Below are 21,069 nucleotides of genomic sequence, written 5' to 3' on the forward strand. Positions count from 1 at the left end.
GGGAGCTCTAAAGCTTCTGGGAGCCAGGTTTCCAGCAAGGAGCAGAAGGTCTTTTCGGCGATTATCTTCTGAGAAGCCCAGGAACCTTAGATTATCCCTACGAGCCCTATTTTCAAGGTCTTCCACCTTCTGGGAGAGCGTTGCTATCAGTTTAGCTTGATTCGCCGCATCACCCGCCATTTTCGCCGCGCCATCTTCTACCCCCGAGACTCGGGATTCAATTTGATCAAGACGGGGCTGCAAGGCAGCAAGGGAATCTCTGACCTCCCCCAGTTCCTCATGAATTAGCGACCACTTTTCGTCTAAGGCCTCCTTAATTGCGGCCTTGATGTCCGTGAGAGTAAGGGAGGGGGGATGGTCCGATGCCGACTCACCCCCTCCGTTGTCCGCCATCTTGGGTTCCGGGGCCCGTGGTTTTTCCTTCTCTTTCCTCCCACCTTTGGAAGTCATGGCCGGCGACGTTTTACACCAAGTTCGAATTGATGACATGCACTTAGAGCCCGATGAACTCAAAAAGTGCCGTGAAAGCGAATTGCGCGCTGCGATGGGCCGCGATATGCGGGGTGGGCCTGCGAGCCAGAGGTCCGTGCGTCCTCACAGCTCAGCACATCACGTGATCTCCCAAAAGGTTTTTTTTTAAAAGTGAAAAAAAAGGTCAGTGACGGGAAGACAGCAGGAGAAAGGTCTGTTATGCCAGGATAAGCAGGATGATAGTCCTCACATATGGGTGGCGTCACTGGATGGAGCCCTATCACGGAAAACTTTCTAGAAACTTTTGACTGGCACACTGAGCATGCCATTATCCCTCGAGCCACAGGGGTCTCTCATCAGTCTTCTTTTTTCCGCGCTGCAGTTAGCTTTGCAGTTAAGGAGCCCTGTGTGATACTTCACACATTTTTTCCTCACGGAAAAAGTTGAAAAAAATTATCAAAATTTTCCCCCTTCATAGGGGTATCCCGTTTTCTCACAGGACAAGCAGGATGGTTGTCCTCACAAATGGGTGACATCGAGGATGGAGCCCACCACGGAAAACTTCTGTCAAAGTTTAAACAGAACTTTGACTGGCCCCCTACTGGGCATGCCCAGCAAGGCACTGACCCTGCAGCCAGCAGGGGTCTCCCTCCAGTCTTCTTTTTTCCGCGCAGCAGCTGCCACGCGGTGAAAGGAGCTCTCTTACCACGTTCCTGACAGGAATTCGGTTTTTTCTTTCCGAAGAAAATTTGCCCCTCAGGGGTCTCCCTTCGACAAATTTTTGTCACCTTCGCGGAATCCGGTAAGTTTTTTGCCGATTTTCATCGACTGCCGTCGATTTTGGCCCTTGAGGCCTGTTGGCACTTACTGATCCCGCGGCTAAATTTGGCCCTAGGCCATGGCGACGGGGTTCCGTCGTTGTCCGGATTGCACCCGGACTATGTCCATCACAGACCCCCATAGGGTCTGTGTTCTGTGTTTGGGAAGTGAGCATGATGTCCTGACTTGCACTAAATGTGCCCTAATGACACCTAAGGGTCGTAAATCCAGGATGGAGAAGATGGGGCTCCTCTTCCATGCACCCACCCCAACACCATCGATAGCATCGAAGTCATCGGAACTGGCACCGTCGAAGTTGCACCACCACAGTCAACCCTCCGGTGACCGTCCACCACCGATGACTTCTCGGCCGTCGACTCCTGTCCCCTCCCCGGATGGGCGAGGAGATCGGAAGGACAAGCATCGCCATCGGCGGCACAAGTCTCGGCCCGTCGAGGATCCACAGCCATCGACCTCTGAACAGGCCGAGCCACCGACAAAAAAGCCTCGGTCAGACCTGGCACCGTCCACGTCTCGTTCGCAGGCATCGAGGAAACCCTCACCCTCTCAGGGTGTGGGAGCCGTGATCCCACCGGTTACGGTGGTCCCTCCGGCTCTGCCTCAGCCTCCCTCTCCCGTCGAGCCGGGTATCGTTACCCCTGGTCTCCGGGCAGAACTGGACCGGCTGGTCCAGGAGGCCATCGAGAAAGCGATGCAAAGGTTCCAGCCTCCACCGGCACCGTCTCCGGCACCGATTCTGGCACCACCTCAGGCACCGACCTCGGCACCGACTCCGCCACCGAGGAGGGAACCGACCACCGAGCCTCTAGTGGAAGCGCTGGCACCGCTACTGAATCGTATGGAGGCACTCATGCGGGCCCTTCCATCGGTGATTCCAGTAGCACCGACTACACCATCGTCTCCGGCAGGATTCTCATCGGCAGGAGAAACACAGTTTCGGATTCCCCCGTCCGGAGTAGTCCCATCAGTGCCTTCGCATACCTCTCCACCGATTTATCCCTCGGCTCCATCGATTCCAAGACCGGCACCGATTCCATCGGCAGCCCCGAAGCCCTCGATGCCGTTTACAGTTCCGCTTGCAGCACCGATTCCATCCAGATTTCCATCGATGCCTTTGGATCCTCAACCAGGTCCTTCAGGTCTGCAAGCCCCACATGATCCTTATGATACCTGGGGTGATGATACATCTTCTGATACAGATTTGCCATCCCCACCATCTCCTACAGAGAGTAGAAAACGATCTCCTCCTGAAGATCTCTCCTTTATTAATTTTGTAAAGGAGATGTCAGAAATTGTACCTTTTCAGTTGCAATCTGAGACCGATGACAGGCACCAAATGATGGAACTGCTCCAATTTCTGGATGCCCCAAAAATCATCGCTTCCATCCCCATTCACCAGGTATTTCTGGATCTTTTAAAGAAAAACTGGGAATCTCCTTCATCTGTGTCACCAGTTAATAAGAAAGCTGACTCCACATACCTCGTTCAGTCAGCACCAGGATTTCAGAAGCCTCAACTGGATCATCGCTCTGTTGTAGTTGAGTCTGCACAAAAGAAGGCCAAGCGCCTAAAACCACACTCTTCCACTCCCCCTATCAAGGACAACAAATTCCTAGATAGTGTGGGACGGAAAGTGTATCATGGGGCCATGTTGATATCTCGCATAGCTTCATACCAACTTTACATGACTCAATACAACAGAGCCATCCTTAAACAGATGCAGGACTACGCTGACACGTTACCGGACCAATACCAGCCACAGCTTCAAGCCCTTCTTCACAAAGGATTTGAGGCTGGGAAGCACGAGATCAGAACGGCCTACGATATCTTCGATGCTTCCACAAAAGTCTCAGCTACTGCCATCTCAGCCAGACGTTGGGCTTGGTTGAAGTCATCTAACCTTCGCCCAGAGGTCCAGGATCGTCTAGCCGATTTACCCTGCTTAGGGGACAATCTGTTTGGAGAACAGATTCAACAAATTGTGGCAGAATTGAAGGATCACCACGAGACGTTGAAGCAACTTTCGTCTGTTCCATCTGAGGTATCCTCCAAACCACCACCTAAGAAGGACTCTAAAAAGTCTTTCTTTCGGCCACGTCGTTATTATCCTCCGTCGGCTAGGCCTCGTCCGGCTCGATCCTCCACTATTTTATTTTATTTATTTTATTTATTTGAGTTTTTCTATACCGGCATTCACGGAGAATCGTATCATGTCGGTTTACATAAAACAGGGGTGATCAATACATTATAAACGTGTATAAATATAACATGAGTATACATTTTATATATTTACAAATTATAACAAGTTATAACAGTGCGCAGAAAAAAATCAGTTACAATAAAACAAGGATGGTTCTAACTGGGAAAAGAAGAAGAATAAGACGATAGAAATTTAACAAGAATAAGAACGTGTAGTGTTTGGTATGTCCGTATCAGTTTAGTGGGAGATAGACCGTCTTTCACTAGACCTCAGCCACGCCAACCTCGAAAACAAAGACCTGCTGTGGCCCCACCTCCTGGGCCTGCGGCAGGCCTTTGACTTCCCGGTACGGAGCACATGCCACATCCCACTTCCCGACATCCCTGTGGGGGGTCGTCTGTACCACTTTTTACAGCATTGGATACAGATTACCTCAGATCAGTGGGTGCTGGCAATTATCACACAGGGTTACCACCTCAACTTCATAACTCTTCCGGCAGACTCCCCGCCTCTTCAAGCATGGAGTCTATCCAGCCACTTGACTCAATTACAACAGGAAGTATCCCTTCTTTTGCAATCAAATGCTATAGAACCCGTCCCTCCCTCTCAACGAGGCAAGGGATTCTACTCCAGGTACTTCCTAATTCCAAAGAAGTCAGGGGGGCTACGTCCCATTTTGGACCTTCGGGCCCTCAACAAGTACCTTCAAAAAGAAAAGTTCAAGATGGTAACCCTGGGCGCGCTACTCCCTCTGCTGCAAAGGGGGAATTGGCTGTGCTCCCTCGACCTAAAGGATGCTTATACCCACATTGTGATAACACAATCCCATCGCAAGTATCTGCGGTTTCTGGTAGGCCACGACCATTATCAATACCGAGTACTACCTTTCGGTCTGGCATCTGCTCCACGAGTCTTCACCAAATGCCTCGTAGTGGTAGCAGCATTCCTCAGGAAGGAAGGTGTCCACGTCTACCCCTATCTGGACGATTGGCTAATCAGGGCCTCCACCCCTCAGATTGCCCACTCCTCCCTAAAATTGACAATCAACACACTCCTTTCCTTAGGGTTTCTTGTCAATTACGAGAAATCTTGCTTAGTCCCATCTCAAACCTTATCTTTCATTGGGGCAGACTTGGACACCTTACAGGCAAAGGCCTACCTTCCGCTGCAGCGGGTCCAAACTCTCATGTCCCTAGCTCGCCAGCTCCAGTCTCAAGACACGGCCACGGCTCGCCAATTCCTCATTCTCCTAGGACACATGGCATCCTCAGTTCAAGTCACTCCCATGACCCGACTAGCCATGAGAGTAACACAATGGACTCTGCGACACCAATGGATTCAAGCTTCTCAGCGCCTGTCCTCCATAGTCGCAGTTACACAAGCGCTTCGCCTGTCTTTAACCTGGTGGACGACTCAAATCAATCTCCTTCAGGGCTTACCTTTTCTCCTACCAGATCCACAAGTAATCCTGACCACCGACGCTTCCCACATCGGTTGGGGGGCTCATGTGGACGATTTCCAAACCCAAGGGTTATGGTCACCAGAGGAAGCCGAACACCAGATAAATTTTTTGGAACTTCGAGCAATCCGTTACGCGCTCAGAACGTTCAAAGATCGTCTTTCGAATCAGATAATCTTAATCCAGACAGACAACCAAGTGGCCATGTGGTACATAAACAAGCAGGGAGGCACAGGCTCTTTCCTTCTGTGTCAGGAAGCTGCGCAGATTTGGGCAGAAGCCCTCTCCCACTCCATGTACCTCAGGGCCACTTACCTGCCGGGAGTAGACAATGTATTGGCGGATCAGCTGAGCCGGGTCTTCCAACCACACGAGTGGTCACTCGATCCTCTGGTAGCGACCTCTCTATTTCACATGTGGGGTTCTCCCCACATAGATCTCTTTGTGTCCCCTCAGAACCACAAAGTAGACAATTACTGCTCTCTCATTCGGAGCCACCACTCTCGGCCGAGGGATGCCTTCTCCCTCAAGTGGACATCAGGTCTGCTCTATGCATTCCCTCCACTTCCTCTTCTGTCAAGGACTCTCGTGAAGCTTCGCCAGGACGGAGGAACCATGATCCTGATAGCATCCCACTGGCCACGCCAGGTGTGGTTTCCCATTCTTCAGGATCTCTCCATCCGCAGGCACATCCCTCTGGGAACGGATCCGCATCTGCTCACTCAGAACGACGGATGCCTCCTCCATCCCAACCTCCAAGCCTTGTCCCTGACGGCATGGATGTTGAAAGGTTAGTCCTTCAGCCTTTTAACCTTTCGGATTCGGTTTCTCGTGTCCTGATAGCTTCACGAAAGCCCTCCACCAGAAGATCCTATTCGTATAAATGGAAAAGGTACACATCTTGGTGCACTTCCCAGTCCCTTGATCCCCTTTCCTGTCCAATCTCTAAGTTCTTGGACTATTTATGGCATCTATCGGAATCGGGTCTTAAAACCTCTTCCATTAGGATGCATGTCAGTGCAGTAGCCGCTTTCCATAAAGGCATACAGGGTGTCCCTATTTCAGTACAACCCCTGGTAACACGCTTTCTTAAAGGCTTGCTCCATCTGAAGCCACCCTTACGTCCTCCGGCCCCATCTTGGGACCTTAATCTGGTTCTTGGTCGGCTAATGAAACCACCTTTCGAACCTCTACACTCCTGTGAATTAAAGTATCTCACATGGAAGGTATTATTCCTTTTAGCTGTCACTTCAGCTCGCAGGGTTAGTGAGTTACAGGCCTTAGTCACCTATCCGCCTTACACTAAACTCCTGCAGGACCGGGCGGTACTCCGCACTCACCCTAAATTTTTACCTAAGGTAGTTTCTGAGTTTCATATTAATCAATCCATCATACTACCTATCTTTTTTCCCAGGCCCCACTCCAACTCCGGGGAACAGACTCTGCATACCCTAGACTATAAACGGGCTCTAGCTTTTTATCTAGACCGTACAGTTTCTCACAGGAAGAGCACTCAATTATTCGTCTCTTTCCATCCTAACAAGTTAGGACAACCTGTGGGTAAGCAGGCTCTTTCCTCCTGGTTGGCGGACTGCATTTCTTTTTGCTATCAGCAAGCTGGCATTCCTTTTCAAGACCGTGTAAAAGCACACTCTGTGAGGGCCATGGCGACTTCGGTGGCACACCTTCGATCGGTGCCGCTTCCTGACATCTGCAAAGCTGCAACCTGGAGTTCTCTCCATACTTTTGCAGCCCACTATTGTTTGGACAAAGCTGGAAGACAGGACTCCATCTTCGGCCAATCTGTCTTGCGTAACCTTTTTCCAACATTTATTTATTTAATTTAACATTTTTTATATACCGAGGTTCTGGTAACAATGTTACCAATCACTTTGGTTTACATATAACTTTGGGATGACATAACACAAATGTCTTACATAGAACAAGGAAATGAAGAACTGGGTGAATAATTAATTAAATTAAATTAAATTGCATAAAACATTAAGAGATAAAACATTAAATTAAATTGCATGAAACATTAAGAGAAACAACATTTTTAAATTACTGAAATCTAACATACTAGCGATTCGGATCAGTCAAGTAACAAGTGGTCAGTCTTTGGCAGGAGGAGATTGTATTTGTTTCTGGGATTATTAAGTAGTGGGACACATGGTGTGTTGGCCCAGACGGGAGAGTGTTAGTGAAGTCGAATCAGGCGTATGCTTGGGTGAAAAGCCAAGTCTTGAGTCTTTTTTTGAAGTTTATTGGGCATTGTTCGAGCCTAAGGTCTGAAGGGAGAGAGTGATGTTTGCTAACGAGCCACGGTATATAAAAACCCTTAAATAAATAAAGGGTTTTTATATACCGTGGCTCGTTAGCAAACATCACTCTCTCCCTTCAGACCTTAGGCTCGAACAATGCCCAATAAACTTCAAAAAAAGACTCAACATGATGTACCAACATGATGTACCAACATGATGTACCAACACCCTTCCACCTTCCCGGTAGGGTGCGGATGCCCTTACCAAATTCCACCCCAGTTGTTGTGCCTCTTGCACGTCGTTGGGTGCATTTGGTGCAAGTCAGGACATCCTCAGCTCGGTACTCACCCATTTGTGAGGACAACCATCCTGCTTGTCCTGTGAGAAAGCAAATGTTGCTTACCTGATGTAACAGGTGTTCTCACAGGACAGCAGGATGTTAGTCCTCACGAAACCCGCCCGCCACCCCGCGGTGTTGGGTTCGTTTTGTTTTTACTTTTTAGGCACTGCCTGTAGCTTTGAAAATCAGACTGGAGGGAGACCCCTGCTGGCTGCAGGGTCAGTGCCTTGCTGGGCATGCCCAGTAGGGGCCAGTCAAAGTTCTGTTTAAACTTTGACAGAAGTTTTCCGTGGTGGGCTCCATCCTCGATGTCACCCATTTGTGAGGACTAACATCCTGCTGTCCTGTGAGAACACCTGTTACATCAGGTAAGCAACATTTGCTTTTCCATCGATCAGTGAGTAAACTTTCTTGCGTTCAAAGAGGTACTTGCCATTCCAGTCCACAAAGTCCTAGTTGATCTTCAACATAGATTGTGGGAACATCCTTGTTCAATTCCACCAGTGAACAAGTGGGTAGATGCCACATACTTTGTCCAACACATAACAGGTTTTCAAAAGCTTCAGCTCCCACACCAATCTGTTGTGGTAGAGTCCGCCCAAAAAAGATCAAAAAGAATCAGTCCACATTCATCCACACCTCCTGGCAAGGAGCAGAAATTTCTGGATACTCTGGGAAGAAAGATGTTTCAAGGCTCCATACTTGTTTCTAGGATTGCCTCATACCAATTATACATGACGCAATACCAACGAAACTTATGGAAACAGATACAAGAATTGTCAGAATCTCTGCCACAGCAACATCAAGATTCCTTCAATTATATAATTCATAAAGGCCTAGAAGTAGGTAAACATGAGGTGCGTGCGGCCTATGACTGTTTCGAGACATCTTCTAGGATGGCAGCGACAGGTATTAGCGCCAGAAGATGGGCTTGGCTAAAGGCATCTGATCTCCGGCCTGAGATTCAGGTGAAATTAGCAGACCTCCCTTGCACTGGTGACAACCTTTTTGGAGAAAAGAGGTACAAACGGATTAAATCTCTATTATACCAATATGATTTCCGCACAGTTTTACAAGCAACTATTTTATCAAAGATTGATTACTGCAATGCTCTGTTACTGGGTCTACCCAAAGCCACCATTCAACCTTTGCAAATGCTGCAAAATGCAGCTGCCCGCATTATCACCGACACAAGCCGCCATGATCACATCACTCCAGCTCTTCAGTCTTTGCACTGGCTTCCTGTGGCTTACAGGATAATTTATAAATCTATGTCGCTGATACACAAAGCCATTCAAAACAGAGAAATGCTCTGGTTTACAGATGAACTACAATTCAAAACGTCTTCCCGCCCAACGAGATTCCAGAATTTAGCCAAACTAAATATCCCAGCACCCAATCTGACTAAACTCTCTAGCACAAAAGATCGATCTTTCATCATTGCTGGATCAACAATATGGAACACCATGCCCTCTGAATTACGCCAGGAACTCTGTTACAAAAAATTTAAACAAAACCTTAAAACCTGGCTATTTAAAAAAGCCTACTATCAATGATCTGAATCCTCAACTACTCTTCCTAACTGCCACAATCTCTCATATATTGCTGATATTCTATTAATATAAAGTTATATACTGTATTGTTTTTCGTTTAGTTTCCTTGTTATATTGTAAAGCGCAATGCTGAATTACTGTTTGAATGTAAACCGAGGTGATGTTATTTACGTACCCCGGTATAGAAAAATCTATAAATAAATAATAATAATAATAATAACAAGATGCTGTTGCGCAGTTAAAGGATCATAATGAAACTCTGCGCCAACTTTCCATCATTGCTGCAGAAACTCCATCTTCTGCATGGCGAACAAACAGGGAAGGTACCAGAAAACCTTATTATAGACCATGAAGGTTTTGCCCTCCAGCACTTCGTGGTAGGACAACAAGGCCTTCCCAGAGAGGTCAGTCCAAAAGCATCTAGACCTCAACCTCCCCCTCAGACAGGCCCAGTATCGGGGTTTTTAAAGCCTTCCAGAGAACAGCAGCCACTCCAGGAACCCAATCCAACACTTGCCAGTTGGAGGCCGATCTCATTCTTTCTACCCAATTGGACAAATCGTATCTCAAAAGGGACAGAGATAGGATGGAGACAGTACAGGGAAGGGTGACCAAAATGGTGGTGGTGGGGGGCGGGGGTCTCCATCAAATGACTTATGAGCAGAGGTTGAAGGACCTAAATATGTATACCCTGGAGGAGAGGAAGTGCAGGGGGGATATGATACAGAGTTTCAGATACCTGAAAGGTTTTAATGATACACATTCAACAAACCTTTTCCGTTGGAAAGAAATCAGTAGAACTAGGGGGTCATTAAATTAAACTCTAGGGAGGACAACTCAGAACTAACGTCAGGAAATATTTCTTCATGGAGCAGTTGGTGGATGCCTGAAATGCTCTTCCAGAGGAGGTGGTGAAGACAAAAACAGTGAAAGAATTCAAAGGGGCATAGGATAAACACTGTGGATCCCTAAAGGCTAGAGGATGGAAATGAAGAAAAGAGTGCATGGAGATAAATTGCTGCTGTTGCAGTTACTACTTTTAACCATACTGTTGATGCAGTTCTGTCATTGTTCTCTGTTTCAACGGCAGGGGGAAAAGAAGAAAAGGGGGAATTGGATTCAGAGAGCAACCAGCAAGGTCCCTAACTTTTACTGTCTGGGGAAACAAATAAGTATGCGGGTAATTTGCTGATGCGGCTGTTACTACCCTTAACCAATGAATCTGATATGTTTGATGCGACTCTAACATTGCTCTCTGCTTCAATGGGGAATTGGATTCAGACTGCAACCAACAAGGGCCCTAACCTTTACAGTCTGGGAAACTGATAAGTATGGGGGTAACCTGCACGACACAGAAGATTCTAATATATGCTTGCTTGGCAGACTGGATCGACCATTTGGTCCTTTTCTGCCATCATTTCTATGTTTCTATGTAAGTGGCTTCTCTAGATCTTATTTTGCTAGTAATATTCCTTCTTTTCGCTGAGCTCAATGTTGCTGTTGGTTGAGAAAACAAATGGTTGCCTGTTGCTTATAATGTTCAAGTTTAATCAGGTTTGTCCGCGGTTTGGCTTTTCCAGAGAATTCTGGCGGGCTGATGTCGGGGCGGGACTATATAGCAGTGACATCAGCTTTTGCTCCATCTCCATCTGCTGGCAGAGGTGCATAACCCATTTGTTGGGATTGACCTACCCTGCACTAAAGGAAAGGAAATTATTAGGTAAGTAGTAATTTTTCCTTTGAATGAGCTACAAGCTTCCATGGCCAAGGCTGATTAAAGTGTGCATGTATCAACAATATCCCAAGTACTCCATAAATCTCTCCAGAAGGAAGACATTGCTCAAGAAAGCCCACCTTGAATTTCTTTGAAGTATGTAAAAGAACACTCGAGGTATATCGGAGCCACAATGCAAACAGGTTTGTGGTCTGATAAAACTAAAATAGAACTTTTTGGCCTCAATGCAGTTTTTCTTTTTGGCACAAGTCCAACTTGGCACATCACCCAGAGAATATCATCCCTACTGTGAAGCATGGTGGTGCAGCATCATATTATAATCACACTGGTCATTGGCAGGGGTTGGGGCACTTACCAGCATAGAAGGGACAATGAATGTAGAATAGCATATAAAGTCCTTGAGGAAAGCCTGCCGCCCTCTGCAAGATAGCATAAATTGGGATAGAAGTTCAGCTTTTAGCATGTCAAGAACCCGAAGCACACAGTCAGAGCTACATTAGAGTATCTAAGGAACTAAAAGGTAAATGTCCTGGAGTGGCCCAGTCAGAGCCCCAACCCCAATCCAATTGAAAATCAGTGACATGACTTGAAAATTGTCGTCATTGCTCCCTGAGGAACCTGACAGAGCTAGAACAGTTTTATAAAAAATAATGGTCTAATATTGAGAAATCTAGGTGTGCAGTTAGTGGAGACATGTAAGTTTCAATAGACTTACATGTGTAATTGCTGCCACTCACAGGGGTGGAGACTCGCTCAGTTGTTGGATTTCAATTTTGTTTTTTTTGGATAGATATATACCTTGACTTCCCAAAAACATTTTTTTGGCCCTGAAAGGTGTGCAGTATAGTGTGTTGCTGAGTGGAAAAACCATCTTATTTAAATCATACAAATCTGATGCGCTGACACAACTAAATGTGAAAAATGTTCACGAATGTGTAGACTCTTGATAACCATGTATACCAGTTGCTCAGTGTGCAGGAATGCAGCAGGATGCAGCTTCTTTACAGCCACTTCCAGTGCTGCTCACTGGCCCGTCATTAGCCATTGTTACCATACAAAGAGCAGTGTAGCCTCTCAGTGGAACTTTGAAGTGGCATACTTATTTTATAGGACCATAGAGGACACTCTGAGGGTATACAGAAATGGCAGCAGTGGGTAAGAGATACTCCCTGCTCATATGATCTCCCTGTTTTCTGGTCATGTGACACTTAGATTTCTTTGTCATACTGTGCAGTTTTATGAAAAGCATTTTTCTCAGCAAAGTTGCAGATCAGCCAACTATATACTGAGACAGTGAAACCAAAAACTTAGTGTTCAAATCTTTTATCTAATATATATGTTGTGCCATTCAGCATAGTGTTTTTTTCCTACATGTATAACAATCATTTTTTTTTCTTCTTTTTTTTCAGCCCTAATGCAGTATTAAGGTTACGATTTAATCATTTTGCGACAGAATGTAGCTGGGACCACATGTATGTATATGATGGCGATTCAATCTATGCTCCTTTAATAGCCGTCCTCAGGTGAGTGTCACTATTTTCATTGTTGTTTCTCATTCTTGTTGGAAAAAAATAACCTTATCTGCTTATTGACTGAGTGAGATTTTGTGGGGTCTTTCTTCAAAATCAGAGAAAGTGGGAGGCATATGCTTTGGCATTGAAAGTTTCCCAGGTGACAAAGCATACTTAGGCTTTTGTACCTGCTTTTTCTGTGGATATGTTTCCCATTGAAAATAATACCTGTTGGTTTCCTCCCCTGACTTAAACATATTCCAGAGAGCACCATCTCCTAATATGTCTAACAGTACACATGCTGCGGAACATCATGTGCACTTTTAGCTGGGTAAAGTTAGGCTGTTTTTAGAAAGGCCCTTTACCTGAGTACATGGCTTATGAAAATTGCCCAAGTTTGAAACTATCTGCCTAGGTGCAAACTCTCTGGGTTCCATGTACCCGAGGACCTTGTACATAATCTCTAACAGTAAGAATAGCTTGAAAAGAAATACACACCTATAAGAAATAATAAAGAAAGGAAAAAGTCAATCAAGAAAAACACAAGTCAAAACTGAGCTTCATAAAGAATCCACAAAACTGGGGAAATACCTCTGAGCCAGCTTATCATAGACAAAGGGAAAAATAAAATCAAGCAGTTGTTACAACTTGTTAGAGGTATAAGAGCCATCCAAGCTCTTCAAGAATAACCTTAAGCTTTACAATGTGGGATCAATTTTCAAAGGGTTTAAGCTCCTTACTTTTGGAGTTAGACCTCTAAATTTATTTATTTATTTTTAGATTTTTATATACCGGTGTTCCTATATGAAATAAAGATCACATCGGTTTACATTGAAACAGAACATGAAAATTGCCAAAAGGCATTACATAGAACAAGGTTATGAAACTTGGAACAGTGTACATAAGTTCAAAATTTAATGATAACGTTGTAACATTGATGACCAAAAGATAAAGGAGAAAAAAAAAAAAAAAAAAAAAGACTTAAACAATTAAGTTGACAGGTCTTATTGAGCATAAAAATTATAACGTATAAGTGAGAACGTCTCAAGTGTCCTGCAGCAAGAGATTAGATACCGAAGTAGGTAGTGGTATGGAAAATGGGGGTTTGTGAAGAAGATATGTTCTTGCTGGTTGGAGGGGAAAAAATGATGATCATGGTCCTGGAAAAGCTTGGCTAAAGAGCCAGTTTTTAAGTTTTTTTTTGAATGAAGAGTGGCAGAACTCAAGCCGAATGTCTGGTGGGAGCGCATTCCATTGAATGGGGCCTGCTGTAGATATGGCACGTTTATGATGCGAGGATTTTGTTGAAGGTACATAGAGTGTGCCTTTATATGCTCCTCTGATGGGTCTAGAGGAGGAGTGAGGGCGTAGTTGGTTACATAATTGAAGAGGAGAGATATTGTGAATGGATTTATGAATTACGGTGAGTACTTTATATAGGATCCTTTGCTTTATAGGCAGCCAGTGGAGGAGCTTGAGAATGGGGGTGATGTGATCTCTTTTATTCGTATTGGTAAGGATTCTGGCTGCAGAGTTCTGTAGCATTTGGAGGGGTTTGATGGATGAATATGGAAGGCCAAAGAGAAGCGAATTGCAATAGTCGACTTTTGATAGAATAATGGCTTGTAGGACCATCCGAAAATCGTTGAAATAAAGAAGAGGCTTCAATTTTTTTAAGACTTGTAACTTATAAAAACAGTCTTTGGTGGTTGTGCTTATGAATTTTTTAAAATTGAGCTGATTGTCTAGCATGATACCTAGATCTCGAACATGTGGTGAGTGATTTAATATGGGAGTGGATGAGTTGAGTAGGTCAGCTGGGTTTAGAAGTTTGATGTTGATGTCTTGATTGATGATTAGGATCTCAGTTTTGTTGTTGTTAAGAATGAGGCAAAGGCTGGAGAGAAGATGATTGATCTGTTGCAAACAATTGTTCCAGTGAGCCAAGGTTTTTTGTAAGGATTCTGAGATTGGGATGAGTAAATTGGCCCTTTGGAAAATTTACTAGGGCTGAGTACCTAAATTTAGGCTTTTAAACTTAAAGCCTTAAAAGTAGGTGTCTACAGGGGTAGCGTTAGGGTGGGGAAACAAAGCTAAGAGCTTAACACTGATTTTCCTAGCTTGTAGCCAGATGGACTCAGGACCAATGGGTATTGTGCTCTCCTGATAGCAGATGGGAGACAGAGTCAGATTTCAAAGCTACCCATGCAGTAAGCTTAGCTCTTCAGTATTTCTCTGTCTCCTTAGCAGATGCAGACACTATTCCACACACTAGAATAGTGTTAACAATTACAGCAAAAAGAATTCTAAAGCAAAAAGAAAGAAGACCGAGCCCCGTTCTCCGGTGAAACGTAAGGGTCCCTCCCCCAGTTGAGAATGCCTGAGGTGATCTCCGATATCCCTCAGAGGTGTGCCTTGGTCTTGGCGGGGACTTTTCCCCCAGAGTGGCTGAAAGGCAGCAGGTGCACATCAGAGCGTGGCAGTGAAGGTAAAACCCTCTCCCCCCCCCCCCCCCCCCCCCGCAGCTGGAGACTGTCCGATGCACAAGCGGTAAGCGACGAGACCAGGTATGAAGGAAACTTTAAATTCAGGTCTCCAGTCTCCAGAACTCAGATCGTTGTACTGACTCTGATTCCAGCGAGTTTAAAAAAAAAAAAAAAAAAAAAAAAAAAAAAAAAAAAGGGAACACCGATCGGGTTGAGACCCTTAGGGGGGGATGCCATCTTACACGCGGTGGTTGTCGACGTCATCTTAAAAACATAAGAACATGCCAAGGGTCCATCAAGCCCAGCATCCAGTTTCCAACAGTGGCCAATCCAGGCCACAAGAACCTGGCAAGAACCCAAAAACTAAACTTCTAAACTACTGCAATAGTTTAATTGTTATCTTGTTAAATGTAAAATAGGGCAGATCCCGCCCTATTCAACCTGTTATCTGGAAACCGATGTGATATCTCGATCGAATGTCGGTATACAAAATAAATAAATAAATAAGTCTATTTCATGTTACCATTGCTAGTAATAGCAGTGGCTATTTTCTAAGTCAACTTAATAGCAGGTAATGGACTTCTCCAAGAACTTATCCAATCCTTTTTTAAACACAACTATACTAACTGAACTAACCACGTCCTCTGGCAACAAATTCCAGAGTTTAATTGTGAGTTGAGTGAAGAAGAACTTTCTCCAATTTGTTTTAAATGTGCCACATGCTAACTTCATGGAGTGCCCCCTAGTCTTTCTATTATCTGAAAGACTAAATAACCGATTCACATCTACCCGTTCTAGACCTCTCATGATTTTAAACACCTCTATCATATCCCTCCTCAGCCATCTCTTCTCCAAGCTGAAAAGTCCTAATCTCTAGTTTTTCCTCATAGGGGAGTTGTTCCATTCCGCTTATCATTTTGGTCACCCTTCTCTGTACCTTCTCCATTGCAATTATATCTTTTTTGAGATGTGGCGACCAGAATTGTACACAGTATTCAAGGTGGGGTCTCACCATGGAGCGATACAGAGGCATTAGGACATTTTCTGTTTTATTCACCATTCCCTTCCTAATAATTCCCAACATTCTGTTTGCTTTTTTGAGTGCTGTAGCACACTGAACCGACGATTTCAATGTGTTATCCACTATGACACCTAGATCTCTTTCTTGGGTGGTAGCACCTAATATGGAACCTAACATTGTGTAACTATAGCATGGGTTATTTTTCCCTATATGCATCACCTTGCACTTATCCACATTAAATTTCATCTGCCATTTCGATGCCCAATTTCCAGTCTCATAAGGTCTTCCTGCAATTTATCACAATCTGCTTGTGATTTAACTACTCTGAACAATTTTGTATCATCTGCAAATTTGATTACCTCACTCGTCATACCAATTTCTTAGCCATAGATGTCTTCTAGCTACTACTACTGAGGCAACGCCTCTGGCTGAGGTGCGCACTAGGTCTGAGCTTGCGTCACTGACAAGACTACTCAGTCTGAAGGCAATAATTCTGGTGCCCACGCCCCAACAAACTACTGGGCACTATTCCATCTATTTTATAGTTCCCAAGAAGGGAAGGGTCATTCTGACCCATCTTGGATCTCAAGAATGTCATCCGTCATCTACGGATACCACACTTCCGCATGGTTTAGAACCCATTATCAGTTCTGGGCACTACCCTCCGGTTTAGCAGCTGCCCCCAGGATCTTCACCAAATTATGGTGGTCGTAGCGGCAACACTGAGGAAGGAAGGGATCCTTTACATCCCTACCTGGACGATTGGTTGATCAGGGCAAAGCCTTCGAAGGAGAGCAGACAGGTGACCAGCAGAGTCAAGAACCTACTGCAGGAGCTCGGATGGGTCATGAACATGAACAAAAGCGGTCTACAGCCCTCTGTCACTAGAGTACGGAGGGGCAGTTTGACACCAAATAGAACAAAATTTTCCTTCCCCCTCCGAGGAGAAGGAAACTGAAACAATCACGACAATTAATGACCAAAGTACGCCCCAAGGTACAGGACTACCTTCAAGTCTTCGGCCTCATGACATCAACCCTGGAGGTCATTCCATGGGCAAGGGCCCATACATGACTGCTCCAGTGCTCCCTACTGTCATGATGGAACCCACTATTACAGGTCTACTCAATTCACCTCCAACTACCAGCAGAGGTTCGGGCTCAACTCCAGTGGTGGCTACAAGAAGACTACCTAAGCAGAGGAGTAAGCCTATCCCCACCGAACCGGATCTTGCTCACCATGGATGCGAGCCTGCAAGGGTGGGGAACCCACTGTCAGGAACTGATGGCCCAGGGACAATGGAGCAAGATAAAGGCAGAATGGAACATAATCCGCCTGAAATCACGAGCAGGCTAGCGTGCCTGCGATTCAGCCACAGACTCCGGAGCGAGTTAATCAGAATAATGTCGGGCAACGTGACAACAGTGGTTACATCAACCGCCAGGGAAGAACCAAGAGCCAGCAGGTGTCTCTGGAGATAGACCCACCTTTGACATGGGCGGAGATAAACCTACGAGGGATCTCGGCCTCCTACTTCATAGGAAAAGATAATATCTCAGCAGACTACCTCGGCAGAGAGAGCCTAAATCCAGCGGAATGGACGCTGTCGACCACAGCCTTCCAACTGACAGTAAATTGCTGGGGCCTCCCAGCCTTGGGTCTACTGGCAACCCGACTCAATGCCCAAGTTCCCAGGTTCTTCAGCCGCAGACGAGAACCACAATCCTGGGGACTCGACGCTCTCGTCCACACCTGGCCAGAGGAAGTCCTACTGTATGTCTTCCCCCCATGACCACTACTGGGCAGGGTCATCCGCAAGATAGAGCACCGCAGGAGACTAGTTTTACTAGTCGCCCCGGACTAACCAAGACAACCATGGTACGCAGACATGTGAAGACTACTGGCGGTGAACCCTCTATGCCTACCTCCACACAGGGGCCCGAGGCTCCACGAAGTTCTGTCTCTATTCTCCCTTACGGTCTGACCCTTCAGAGGACCAGCCTGAAGAATCGCAGTTACACAAAGGCCATGATTGACACCCTGCTCCCAGCGCGCAAGTTCTCCACATCCCTGTCTTACATACGGATCTGGAGAGTATTCGAAGCCTGGTGTGAGAACCGCGGGATTCTCCCGCAGACAGCCAAATCCCCAGGATCCTGGAGTTACTGCAGGATGGTATGAAGAAGAGGTGGTCACTCAACTCCCTCAAGGTCCAAGTTGCCGCACTGACCGGCTTCAGGGCCGAAGTGGACGGCATCAGCATCAGTCTAGCAACCCATCCAGATGTGTCCCACTTCCTGAAAGGGGTTAAACAACTCCGACCACCCCTAATGTGGCCGGTACCTCTATGGAATCTCAACTTAGTATTAGACTTCCTAGCGCGGGGGGTGGGGGGGGGGGCTTCCTTCAGACCAACACGTGGTCTGTCACCACATCTCTTACCATTGAAAACGGTATCCTTGGTGGTTCAGCTTGTTGCATCTCTGAACTTCAGGCACTATCCTGTCGGTAAACGTTCCTTAGGTTCATGCCTGGAACCATACAACTGTGCACAGTCTCCTCCGTCTTACCTAAAGTGGTTTCACGTGAACCAAACCATCTTGAGACCATCTTCAGATGAACATAAGGACTCTGAAGACTCACACCTTCTTTGCCATCTAAATATCGGCAGACTCCTAGTCAGATACCTGAAAAGATCGGGACCTGTGCGCAAAACGGTCCACCTGTTCATTCTTCGAAGCAGGAAGAAACAAGGAAAAGCGGCATCGCGGGCGATCATAGCCCTCTGGATAAAAGAAGTAATCAAGGCTGTCTACATAAGAGGCAGGAAAGCCCTTACCTCTACAGGTTAAGGCTTATTCTACGAGGGTCCAGGCAGTCTCCTGGGCGGAAACCAAGCTGCTGTTGCCCGCCGAGATTGGTCGCGTGGCAACGTGGTCCTCCATACACACCTTTCCCAGGTTCTACCGCTTGGATGTTCAGGCCCAGGAGGATGCAGCCTTCGCAAGGGCAGCACTAAGTGGGCCTCGGGCAGCCTCCCATCCTGTCCGGGAGTAGCTTTTGTACATCCCATTGGTCCTGAGTCCATCTGGCTACACGCTAGGAAATGGAGAAATGACTCACCTGATAAGTTCGTTTTCCTTAGTGTAGACAGATGGACTCAGCATCCCACCCATGGCTGCCCCAGAAAACGAGAACCTTGGGTAACAAATCTTGAGACTAAGCAAATATGGGTAAGCCATGGCCTATCCCTTGTTCAAGACACCTACATTAATTGGTTGAATGCACTAATGGTCTCCAGTGTGAAAATCAGTGCAAACCATTCCAAGTTTAATCAAGTTACTTAAGCAAACATATATCCACAATGACTTTTCGAGGAGAATACTGAAGAGCTAAGCTTACTGCACAGGTATATGTAGAGTGATGTCAGCTTTGAAATCTGACTCTGTCTCCCATGTGCTATGGGAAGTCCATTACTCTTGGAGGAGAAGTCCATTACCTGCTATTAATTGAGTTGACTTAGAAAATAGCCACTGCTATTACTAGCAACAGTAACATGGAATAGACTTAGTTTTTGGGTACTTACCAGGTTCTTATGGCCTGGTTTGGCCTCTGTTGGAAACAGGATACTGGGCTTGATGGACCCTTGGTCTGACCCAGTATGGCATGTTCTTATGTAGGAGAGCTTTTAACTTACCCTCACCAATCTGCAACTTTTTTTTTGGAAGGCATGAATAAACGTGGATAAAGATGAGCCAGTTGATATACTATATCTGGATTTTCATAGAGCATTTGACAAAGTACCTCTCGAGAGACTTGAGGAAAATTAAAAAATCATAGGCTGGGATGCAATCTTCTGTTGTGGATTGAGAAATGGTTAAAAGGTAGAAAACAGAGCCTAGGGATAAATGGTCAATTTTCTCAGTGGAGAAAGGTTAGTAGTGAAATATTGAGACCTGTATTGGGATCACTGCTTTTTAACATTTATAAGTGACCTACAAATGGGGTACAATGAGGGAGGTGATAAAATTTGTTGATGATGCAAAATTATTCAAAGTTGTTAAATAACAAGAGGATGTGAGAACTTGCAAGAAGATCTTGCGAGACTGAGCAAGCAAATGGCAGATTACATTTAATGTGGACAAGTGCAAAGTAATACACACAGGTAAAAAACAGCCCAAATTATAGCTACACATTCACCACCCAGGAATAGGCATCATGTTGTAAATTGTATGATGTGGAGTGAATATTTATTTATTTATTTATTTATTTATATTCTTTTTTATACCGAAGTATAGCTGAGTGCCTTCACCCCGGTTTACAGTGTAACAACTTCATACAATGAACAGGTTATAAATTATAACACAATATAAACATAGTTATAACATCTCGGCAGCAGCAGAGTATAACATGTTAGAATGAGATAATTTAAGGCTTAATTTAGAAGAAACTTATTAAAGAAGTATTAGAGTTCAAGATGATGGTTGATATTGATATATATATTGATCATATCAGTCTGTAAATGATTGTCTAAACAACCATGTTTTTAGTTCTTTTTTGAATGTTTTGGAATCTTTGATGGAACTTAGGTATCCTGGGATAGAGTTCCATTCTGTTGGTCCAGCTATAGAGAAGGCTCTATGTCTGGTAGAGGATAGTTTCGCAGATGAGAGAGGAGGAATGATTAGCTGTAATTTGTCAGAAGACCTTGAAGGGCGGGGTGATTTGTGAATTTCAATCATGTTGTCCAGAGATGAATTGTCTTTGTAAATTTCGTTATGTAGAATGGTTAAGGATTTGTATTTAATTCTCTGTGAAATTGGTAGCCAGTGAAGGTTTTTTAGGGTTGGGGAGATGTGGTCAAACTTCCTTTTGCTGGTTGTTTTTATGTTGATTTTGTCTTGTTTTATATTTTGTGGATTTTAAAGCTGTACATCACTGTGAAGATCCGCCATTGTCGGGCACTCCCTGTCCGCCAGTATGTAGATGGGTCTTCCGCCTCTTGTTGCACTCTGCAGATCTCCAGGGCCCACTTTAGCAAAATTCGAGGAGATACGTATATAAACGTTGTGAGCCACCTGGTTAGCCTAAAAGCCACCCTGAGGAGACAAAAGGGAAGTAAGGTCGATTTTTTTCTCTAGCGTCTCTGCCTGTGGCTGTGTTAAGGCACCCCTCAAGTGTAGTTAGCAAAA

General features: G+C 45.3%; 1 protein-coding gene across 3 annotated transcripts in view; it reads left to right on the forward strand.

The window, feature by feature from the left end:
* The window catches only part of ATRNL1 (attractin like 1), a 2,205,421-nt gene that overhangs the window by 268,345 nt on the left and 1,916,007 nt on the right, over nucleotides 1-21,069 (forward strand). For all 3 annotated transcript variants that reach the window (XM_029610472.1, XM_029610473.1, XM_029610474.1), the window contains exon 3: nucleotides 12,269-12,382. In XM_029610472.1, the coding sequence (XP_029466332.1) occupies nucleotides 12,269-12,382 (114 nt within the window). The remainder of the gene's footprint in view (nucleotides 1-12,268; nucleotides 12,383-21,069) is intronic.

Source organism: Rhinatrema bivittatum, chromosome 7 (assembly GCF_901001135.1).
Source record: "Rhinatrema bivittatum chromosome 7, aRhiBiv1.1, whole genome shotgun sequence".
Lineage (NCBI taxonomy): Eukaryota > Metazoa > Chordata > Amphibia > Gymnophiona > Rhinatrematidae > Rhinatrema > Rhinatrema bivittatum.